This window comes from Haliotis asinina, chromosome 1 (genome assembly GCF_037392515.1).
Source record: "Haliotis asinina isolate JCU_RB_2024 chromosome 1, JCU_Hal_asi_v2, whole genome shotgun sequence".
In the NCBI taxonomy this organism is placed as follows: Eukaryota; Metazoa; Mollusca; class Gastropoda; order Lepetellida; family Haliotidae; genus Haliotis; species Haliotis asinina.
The window spans coordinates 67,871,982-67,883,504 of record NC_090280.1 but is presented as its reverse complement, the minus strand read 5'-3'; the positions used below and the strand labels follow the sequence as shown (position 1 = coordinate 67,883,504).

At 38.2% G+C, this 11,523-nt stretch overlaps 1 protein-coding gene across 4 annotated transcripts in view; it reads right to left on the bottom strand.

The window, feature by feature from the left end:
* Window positions 1–572: 572 nt before the first annotated feature.
* LOC137282211 (calphotin-like) overlaps window positions 573–11,523 on the bottom strand; it is a 92,689-nt gene continuing 81,738 nt past the window's right edge. For all 4 annotated transcript variants that reach the window (XM_067813956.1, XM_067813948.1, XM_067813962.1 and 1 more), the window contains one exon: window positions 573–771. In XM_067813956.1, the coding sequence (XP_067670057.1) occupies window positions 751–771 (21 nt within the window). In that variant the 3' untranslated portion in view covers window positions 573–750. The remainder of the gene's footprint in view (window positions 772–11,523) is intronic.

Below are 11,523 nucleotides of genomic sequence, written 5' to 3'. Positions count from 1 at the left end.
GTATTGCACATTGATGTTATATGTATTGCACATTGATGATTTTATGTACTATTCATTGTATCACTATTTCTCTAAATATTTCAGGGTGACTTATCGACCACGAAAATAAAGATTCCTCGGGCAATAGCTCACACCCGTAGCGTGTGTTTGTCGTTTGTGCATTGTGCTACATTGACGAGTATACTGAAAAGACAATATGCAAGAGGTGAGTGTCGTTGGTTGGGTTTCATGGGTTTAATCGCATTGGGAATCCTTTTGTAAATTGAACTTTTCATCCGATCACTTCTGAGGCTTTCTCAAGTAACAGTCTGTCTTGGACTCTCACAATTATGGTATTTGAATTTAGAGCTTAGAAAAAGAACAGAACCCAAACAAGTCACTTGACATCAACTAGGCCATTTCAGCAACATTCACTTCGCAGAGACCCTGCACACACTTGCGCATCACCTGAAATATGTGCACCCACGAGCGTGGATCACAAGATCAATAACTGGATTTATTAGATGGTCTTTATCAACAAAATAGTAATCATGTCACTACCTCTACGATAACAAAGTACGTTATCACTTCAGATGAGCTTTATTTGGAATACAAAGTTATGGTACAAGTACCCAGGGTCATAATCAACAGTCTCATGTTTGCAAAACATATTTTATAGACTATAATATTACCCTGATCTAAATCGTATATCCCTGCTAGAGTACTCGAGGTTGACCTTGTCAGGAAAACTCATCTCTGTTTTGAGTCAGGTCAGCAGGTTGATATTCTCAACTGAAAATAGATCATTGCCGGTCAACATGTGCGTCTCCAAATCATTCAAGAATACTAAAGTTATACAATTATACAATTATATTAGAACACGAGACACCTACAAGGTCTAACTTTCCTGCGCACCTAAGAATATTTTCTCCTTCATATCACGATAAAATCTTTCACAATCCATGGCCTTGGAAACCTGAATAGAACAGATTAAATCAGTTTGGTGATGAGACTAATTGTAATCACTGTCGACGTGATAACATCAAAATCTGTATGGTATGAAACAAGGGATTGTGTCACGCCTTTGAAGAGATGTGTCACACGTCAGTTCACAATTTCAGTATAGTGTGTGACGATCATGTAGGCTTGATAACGACGACGAAGAGACAGCACTAAGCAATTGACGAAACTTTGGGAAATGTTGATGCGTGTGCCAATTTAGCTTCTGGGCTCGACAAAAACCTCTCCATTTCTCCCCACGTGTGCTTGATAGGGGACATGTCCGTCTAAACAGCTGACCAGGGATGTACTGGAATAGTCCGAATCTATCACAACACGGTCGGCTTTGTTGGGGTATTATCTTGCTGAAGCGTGAACTCAGTTCGAGTAGGGCGAACCCCGGCGGGATAATAAGATCGCGCTCTAACGCAGTTCGAAGAGGTAGATTCGACTTGAGTGAGTTTAGATTTAAAGTCACATCAGCAATATGTAAGTAAAATATCGTGACTAAAACTAGTTCTAAAATATGAATAGACATATATCTTATATAAAATCCTGTCAACGTAGGACGGTACGCCTACTAGAGTATATTGATATAAAACATGCCAGCATATATTTTTTGAAAGTAGAAAAACATGGTTGGACAATACAAAGTAAACATGGACTACTTATCGCCAACAACCGAAGGTAGGCCACCATACTAGAGTCCATGCGGGCTTACATTACCTTTGCAACTGGCACGGACCCAAGCTGAATTTACACCATTCGTTCAGCCATTGTCGTTAGTGAGGAGAGTTAGCCGTACATTAATATGACAAAAATACTACGAATAAAATCCTGGTAGATTTAACTTTCAAGCTAATGTTTTAGAACCTACGTTACCTCCTGGGAGGCCAATAATTATACAGCACTTAAACCCCCTTTGTGGGTACATGCACTAACAATTTGGGTTAATAATTTTAAACTTTCAGCCATAAAATATTTATCTATTTACAAAACAGTTAAGAAAATCTAATCCCTTTTAAAATGCAATAGATATGTTTGACCTTGATTCTTTCAACACAAGGGATACAAAACGGAGGATTCTCACCATTCAGCATATATTCGTAGATCTTGTGTGGCCAATGCGACATCCTCGCATAATGGTCTCCTCAAATCTAGAATGACAACCCAAGTAAGTGAAACCATACACAGATGTATGTTCTAATCCTACCTTTGTAATCAGAGTATGGGATACGAAGTGGCGTACAGATTTGTTGAGAGGTGCTTTTGCAGCAAAACTGGCCACTGTGTTACCAGGGATTCCCACATTGCCGGGTGACCATCAAAAGACGTCGCATTGGCCAGTAGCAAGATCATTATTTTAATTGAACGATTTCAATTAAAAGTGTATTTTGAGAAGATCATTTTGTATAGAAAAAGAGACGAACGATAATCTGAAAATATTATGCATTGTTTATATTTAGGATGCTTATGAATATATCTAAGAGCTCTGAGTATGGCATCAGCTTATATTCTAAGCCATTAGTTTCTGATTTTTTTAAATGTTGACAGTGTCAGGTCAACTTGTGGCCTCACCAACTGCCAAGAAGGAGTAGAAAGAAGACGGAAAATATACGTTCCAGCTCAATGCCAGCAGCAGAAATCAATGGTTTAATTTCGTATCCCAAGAGGTGGAACAAGAGAAGACTTTGTGTTGTACAGATCCTCTAAAAGAGCACTGAAAACATATATATGCAGGGTTAGACTTACTAGGACATTGTTTTAGAGGTGGCTTATCGACCTGTACACAAAGACTTTCAATATAAATTCTGAAAGATCCAACGCAAGGTCTGAGACCTTGGTGATGAACAGAATCTAATAGTGTAAGATTGTTTTTGCAGGGTTCACCATACAGGATGGAACCATAATCGAGTTTACAACGGCTGAGTGATCTGTATAAGTTGGGAAGGGTCTTTTGGTCTCCTCCCCACGTGCAACTTGAAACAACCATTAATAAATCATGTGCCTTCAGACATTTAGCCCTCAGAGATTTAACATGAGGTAAAAAGGTAAGATGTTGATTAAATATCAGTCCCAGCAATTTAGCTCCCTTTACAATTTTAATTGGAGTACCTGCAACAAGTTCATTTCACAGATGATTCCAGAGACAAATAGATTATGAGACTGTAGTTTATGAAAAACATTCCAAAATAAGCAAGCCAGTATGACCCCTAATGCCCAGGAATAACTACCACCTATATGACAATAGTTTGAGAAGATGTCAGCTCAGAAAGCCAACCTTTCCAATATTTTCAGGCCCAGGACGTCGACAAGCAGCTGACTTTGAAGTTAGGGTGCTGCTTTAGCACATAACTCATCTCCTACGACGTTTCTACAAGACTTGTCGTTGATGGAAGTGAGCATATCTCACACGGAAGCCGACCGTGTCAAAACATAAACAAAATAATCATGTGAAGGAAGTACCGAAAGGGGCACTGATCTAGAGCAATGTCTGTTGACTGGTTGTTGCTTTTGCCATTGTTTTTCTCAGACATGATATTTTCGACTGGTTCCTTTCCTCAGCTGCGACTCCACATGCACAATTGATAGTATACGTATAGACTGATCAACAAAAATGATTTTTTTTCTGCCAGTGGTAGAAAACATTAGGAATGAAAAATAATATATTTTGTCTTATCATCCTAATTTGCTTATTACCTTTTTTGCATGCATTTTGAAACTTTATAAAAAGTATACGATCTGTTTATACTTGTATTGCATTTATAACATGACTAATATCTAGACATTTTAAATCTGCAGTCGCCTGCTCTTTAATGGTATTCTTAAAAGACTTGAAGCAACATCTGCATGTTCATCTTTTGATGTATCGGTATAAAATATATCTCTGTCTTGACATCCGCAAAATATTACAAAATATTAAAACCTTCATTGTGAATGCAACGGCAATCGTAATCCAGTGCTTGTTTGATGGGCATTCTTACAATACAACTTTAGAGGTACCGATTTGTTGTTGATGCATAGAGGGGACTTTCCATGTTTATTCCAGTGCCGCTATCAAGATAATAGTAACTACAACCAGATGAAAGGACGAATATATGCATAGTATCAAGCAACAAATTAACAACAGTGTATGAAACTCCTAAAAACCAGGAAGCCACTGGGCTGACAACTAAAATGTTTCTGGCCCTGTGAACACGTAATCAGCCCTGTATTAAAAACAGGAAACTGTGCTAAGGTGTTATCAAAGAATTACTTATAGGTCAGTAAACTTCAAGATATGCGAAAACAAATTTTATAAATCATAACTTATTGGTACCTGTTGATTCAGTTAGTGTCACTGCCATCTGAATGAGACAAACAGGTAAAGTCAGAACGGTCAGTATCTTTGGCAAGAATGGTCTCTACATATTCATCGTGCATTTAGCGTAGGGGATTTGTAACTCTCCTTAATTTAACAAAAACAAATCGGTCACTGAAAGCGCTCTTTCGACCAATCACGTTTAGTGTTAAATAAAAGGGTAGACTGGTCTGTGGAAGTTATGGTTTGATTGATCATGAACTATACACGCAGACGTCGTCTAGCCACCACAATTGTAAACAATTTCCAAAATATCACCCGTAATCGTGGTAAAAAATATATACTCGTGGAAAATGGATTCGCCCACAGGGCTGGCTATAAAATAAAGTTGTAAGCCCGCCATGTAAATAGCAAGCAGCGGGCCTCCGGGCAGACACTATTTCATACACTGTTAACAACAGGTAATTTAGCAAGCAGCACATCGTCGGATGGAGTCAACAAGTCGGATGGAGTCAACAAAAGAGTAAGATCAACAAATTGTAAACATGCTGATGTCAGTACCTCGTATGGCCACCTGCAGCTGCTATCACTGCCCGACAATTCCTGGGTACAGATCGAATCAGTTGTTTGATGTTTTGTTGTGGAATCCTTCTCCAAGGTTCACGTAGGTGGGTTAGCCGGATGTACCGATCTTGGGCAGGTGTGGTGACTCTAGGTCTTCCTGATCTTGGACGGTCATTCGTCGAATTTGTTTGACGAAATCGATCCCACAATCGGATTATTGTACTGGGATGAACGTTGAAGATCCTTGCCACCTCACTCTCTGTTTCGCCAGCTTGCAATCGTCCAATTGACCGTTTCGATCGGCAGCGTTTAGATGTCCCATTTTCGTGTACAATACTTCCAGAGATCGTGGATAAAATTGAGATATTCATTTGGGTCTTTTATAAATAGTGGCATGCTATACTCATGCTTTGCACGTGAGAAACAATTATTGTGCAGCATGACATCCACGCAGATCATGACAATCCCGATTGATAAAATCGTTCAAAATCAGGTTTGGCTGCGTTTGGTCAAGCATGATCTTTTAAAACGTTCTAGAAACAAAGTGCAACCCGAAACAAATGTTAGAGTGTACATATGCCTACAAAATTGTATGATTTTTTTTCTAATTTTGAGCAGTGTATCTGATTTGGTGAGAATCACTATATACATCATCTTTCCTCACCCTTAGAGAAGCATAGAATTATCCGATCATTTTTTAATAATTGTATGTATCTGAACAAAAGAAAGGATTGTAAAAATATGGAACAAACTTCCAAGTACCACCATTGCACCAACATTACAATATTGACCATGGAATAATGTTAATTTCAGTCTGTCTTCGTGTCGTACTATGTGAGGTTCCTCATTGGTTCAAACAAACATTTATTTATGAAAGTGAATTTTGATTGGGGAACAAGCATTACTGCATATGTTAACACCGCTCCATGCAACAAAATGTACAACAAGAAGTGGAGGATTCGACGTCATAGATATTAACTACTGCATACATACAGTACTTTAATACGTATAAATATATACTGATAACATCAAATTCAGTTATTCTGTAAGTAGTAATAGGTTAGAGAGTGACAGTTGTGTCACCACCTGTCGAACAAACCTGCAGCTCAGCCGATAACTAGATAACTTACTCAATTAACAAGGGATTAGGTCCTGTTGCGTATAACAATCATTTACCATTTCACAGCAGGTATCTTCTGCCCTTGAGGACATTTCCAAATCTGGAATTGTTTTTTTTTTTAAATCTCATTTTTCCAAAATTGAAAAATCTTTGGAAATCTCATATTTTCAAATTTGGATTTTTTGGGGGGAAATCTCGTATTTCCAAAATTGTAACTGTCTTGGAAACACCGTTTTTTTTCCAAAATTGTAAATGTCTTGGAAACATCATCTTTTCAAGTTTGTAAATGTAGACTTTTTTGCCGTGATTCTGACCAATCATTAATTTTATTGACACACATCTGTAATTGTCTCTCAATCGTGTGCATATTTTTACCTGAACACATTACATTTATCTACATTATTATACCCGTCAATGAATACATTTAAAACTTTAGATAAGCTGTTTGATATTAAATAATGAATAACTGAATAAATTCTGAATAACGTTACAGATAATATGCTACCTTGTTGTACACCCTGGTTTTGATCATACCTATCAGACATGCCGGAACCTACATGTAACTGTAACTACCGATCTGCTAGAACAGATATAAATTAAGGCAAACGGCCTCTCAAACACATCTCCTGAACATCTTTTAAAATTCCATCTTTCAAATTGTATCGTAAGCTTTTGGGGTTTTTTTGTAAATCAAAACATATAGATACAGAATATTGTTTTCTTATGTTTAGCATCCTTTACAAACGTTTCCAATCTAACTAAATTCTCTATGGTACATTTTTCTGACACCACACTGAATATTAATTTCCAGGTACCATATCGGTCAGTCATTGACCATTCTCCCCATAGTCTTACAGACACAGCTGGTATGAGGTAATGGCCTAAAAGTAGAAGGGTCGGTATGATCCTGACCAGGTTTTTGATCTAGGAATGACGACAGCATTCCGCCATGAAGAAGGGAACGTCCCGCTAGTCCACATATGGTCAAAGATACATGATAGTACTCCAAGACAAATGTTAGGTTAATGTTTAATAGTTGATAATGAAAATGATCACCCACTGTTGCTGCGCCGTGCGCTTGCCCTAAAACAGTGTGCAATTCATGTAAGGGACAAGTTCATTGTAGTCCTCTACATTATCAAAACGTTTTGCTTTCATCCTAATCTTTAAATTTCTGAGATTTTTATCTGTAATTTGATGAGGAGGGATGTTTGGCTAACGATTCCTCAAGTTTGTTTGATTCCTAAAGTCCTGCACCTGTTAGTTATGTGTTACTCTCCGTCAGATGGTGAAGATGGGACCCAGAAGTTTTTCTTTTAATTCTTTCTATCGTATTCCAAACTTATTGGAACTGAGTTTAGATGCAGACGTCTGCCATGATTGGAATTTAGATTGCTTGTAGGCGCGTCGGGCTTTTAGCATTTGATATCTGAAATTTGTTAAAGCTGTGGACTGTCGGGTGATAACGGGAAAATGTTTCTGTCCTCCTGCTAGCTTTTCTAGCTTGTTTACAGTCGTCAGTGTAGCATGGTTTTCGTATATGTGGATTTGTAGAGGATTTGGGAACAGTTTCATTTCCAAATGTAAGTACTGACTCTCAAAGGATCTGAATCGGATCAAAAGTATCCAAATTTAATTTTGGTTTAATTCTAGGGTGACAAAATGTCACAAATAAAGACCAACTTGTCTTTGTAAAATTATAATTTAACAAAGGTGGAATATCAGCGGTATGAATGAATGAGAGTGAAGTTGGAAAGTGGTCACTTCCACAAAGGTCATGATGAACTAACCACTCAAATTCGTTGAGCAGTCTTGAATCTGTCAGCGTCAGATCAAGTGAGGAGTATGTGTCTGCAGCAGGGTGTAAATGTATATGTGAATCATCATTAGAAATACATGTCATTATTGGTAATAAAATCTTTTAGGACCTTTCCCTTAGAGTTTGTGTGTAGACCACCCTAGAGTGGATTGTGGACATCCAGATCATCCGTGATGACACATGCTTTAGGTAATTGATCGTATAATGACTGAAGATCGGACTGATGAAGAAGAAAAGAAGGCAGAACATACAACCAACTCAATGTAAACACCACATTTAATGCAATTCGTGCGGCAAAGGCCCAAAGATTAATGTTCAGTATGACAGAGCTATGGATCACTATTGAATGGAGATTTGACATGCCCATTTCTTTTAGGAGATAAACTTGTTGTCTTGGATTCCATTCATCCAAACGTCTTGTGAAGTTTAATAGAATCATTTGATCCTTTTGATGTCCTCCGAGTCTGTCTGTTGCGAGACGATGAGTCAGTTTTATGCCTTGATGCCTTGCTAAATCATTTGTTGATGAGTCATTATGTGATCCAGATCTCTGAGGCGGTGTCAAAGACGTAACATGTGAAGAATCAGAAATCTGTTCAGCTGGAAAGGGATCTGCCGTCTGGATAAAACACTCAAATGGACTGTGGAGTTCAGATTTAATCTGTTTATAACTGAACTGTTGCTGAGGATACTTGGAGTTTGATAACAGAAGCATGTGTTTCAGTCTGGTCTGTAGTGGATACCAGTTTCGATGCTTCACTTAAATGTTTTTGCACATTCTATTTGGCGGGTCGGGGGTATGAGCTGTCAGCGCAACACCCAGATAGATGGGTTTTCCAAAAAGAAATATGTTGCTGCAACTGGGGCAACATTAGAGGCATGATATCAAGATCAAGATCGAGCAAACAGCGTATAGTCAGTTCACTGAATCCAAGCGCAGTGGGGAAGGGGAGACAATTTGCACCACAAGATACTACAAGATAGAAGGGGACTGAGGCTGGAGACAACCGTGGAATACACATTCAACATTTAAGTGTGGGACTTCAAATATTGCCAGTCTTTCGTCCGAACTACCCTGTACTTGTTACCTCGAGAGTTATGATGTGATGTTTTGTTTTGAAATATGGATTGCAAATGAGAACTTTGATATTGACATGGACAAAAGTATTTGTTACCACTGGCATGAACTGGATGGGTACTGATGGTAGATTATATGGGAGGAATTTATGTTATTCTTCTTTAAAGCCTAGCGCCATAGACTGAGAAACTAGATACTGGGTATTCAAATTTTACTTTTTTTATTATGCATGGTAGTTTGTTTGGTTTCTTGTGTAAAACAATATTAGGTGGTGCCTACATTCCTCATTCCAAAGCGTACGAGTTTGAGGATCAGTGAAATACCAAACATCATTGTAAACCAAAAGTTACTGTGTTGTGTAATCTGATTGCTTGAAAAACATGATTAAATGGTATTAGATTCCCGGAAACTGAAAGACTATTCACCGCGTATTGACACGCAAACAATTGTTTTGATGTGTCATCAACAGTGGTGACGTCATTCAAATCATGTTGTGACGTAAAGTTAGAATGACGTCACAAATGAGCAACTCCAGATGCTACCATGGGAACCAGCTGAAACGGCCATCTGATGACACTTCACTGCTGTGTCCGTATTCGATGTAAACGAGTGCAGACACTAAAACCCCATTGGTTTACTTTTGTGTTTACAATGTCGATAAACATCATGTGTTGGCCAATTTCCGGGTGTTATTGAGTATTTGAAGCACGGGAATATTTCATTTTTCATATTTCCGGCGTCAGCCGGAGGTTTCAAATGAAATATTCCCGTGCTTCAAATACTCAATAACACCCGGAAATTGGCCAACACATGATGTTTATCTCCTAAATCAAACATGGTATAATGGATTTTGATCTGTGGAGAATTTAACGCACTTTCAGGACAGGAGCAAGATGTTATATAGAGTGAGTTCTGGATCATTTCCTCCTAGAGGTTTTTCTGTTTAGTTTTGCTCGAAGCACTCAATAAAAATGAGAATCGCCGAGTATGAAACCTAGTTCTATGTTCACGTACAGGGTATGAATAAAGAGGTATTTGGGATATGAATCCTGAGTACCCTAATGGCTTAATTCCATTCCCTCCCAGGCTTAATTTTTATTTTTTGTCAATAGTCGTTATGGATAGCAATGACTTTATGGAAATGCATCTGTCACTCACTTATCAAAGTCAGCTAAGGAGTAGGTTGAGCATGGAGGGTTGCATTCTCTGATCTTAAGGCTATATTCGACTAAACTACCCATGCGACGGTGCCACACAGGCCTAAACTTTCATACAGGGTCGTGAATTGCTTTTGATGAATCAATCGATGAAGGGTTGAGTGTATATATAATGTCCATGAACGTTTACCCCAATGTGACTGAACAGCCGTTTCTTGGTCAATCCCCACTTGATGGTGATTAAATAGCATTCCAATCTTTAATGGGGATAATATGTCATGATAAAACCCTCTCGACAATCCGTCTTTTAAGTAGTACAAGTTCAGGTCCTCGTCCTTGATGATAGCTTTATCTATGTTGTAAGATTTGATGAACCATGTCTGATTAGTGGCTCGTTTCTCCCTCATGTTCGACTAGCTGGTACAGGTACCTAGGGATTCCTGGTATAGTATTGGGATTCCCTTTTACCGGCTATTGAGACACCTCCAAATCCGACTAGCGCAGATGTAGAACCTTCGAACTCGCGGAAGAGCAGTGAATAGAGTTCGAGAAATTGTCGAGGAATCTGGTATCGCCCGTAGAAGGTGTAGCCCGATCGCTCCAGGATTTGTTTCTCTTGCTCGGAAAGGAAAAGATATGAATTGTTCAGTAGGTTTTCAAAGTCAGAAGTTGTGTCCTTGTGAACCGCATTCTCATATATCTAGCTTGCGATAAGTGATATTTCCTTTTTGCTTCTTGAAGGGATAAATGGCCTGATGGGATATCGGCATAGGCTTCACGTGATAATTTGGTTATGTTATATACCTACAATATCTCTACTTGAGGTGCACTTTGCTAGGTGATAAAATATGTCTCAGAGTTATGTAAATTTATATGTGGGTAGTTTTTGCAGATGAAATGTAGTATTTAGTCAGGCTAAATATGTTAAGTCCAACAATCAAAAGAGGCGTCATCACGTGCATTCCAAAAGCTAACAAAAATAGACAGTTGTTAGAAAACTGGCGCCCAATTTCCCTACTAAATTCTGTGTATAAAATACTCAGTACATGTATAGCCAATAGAATTTTTAAAAAACTTTGAATACACTAATTCATGAAACTCAGACAGGGTTTATCCCTGGAAGATGCATTAGTGAGAACATTAGACTGTGATATGATATTATGTTTGAAGCAAAATTACAGGGTAAAAAGGGACTGTTGTTACTTATTGACTTTGAAAAAGCATTTGACACTGTCTCTAAAGAATTTATAATTCTAACAATAGGAAAATTTGGCTTTGGACCCAATATGGAAAAATGGATCAAAATATTAATCAATAATCCTACATCTTGTGTTATACAAAATGGGCTGTAGACAAGGCGACCCGGTCCCTCCCTACCTATTCATTTTAGTGGCAGAAATTTTAGGAATAATGATCCGTAACAACAGTGCAATAAAAGGAATGACGTTAAATAATACTGAACATAAAATTGGACAATATGCAGATATTGTTAACGTAGAAGTATTC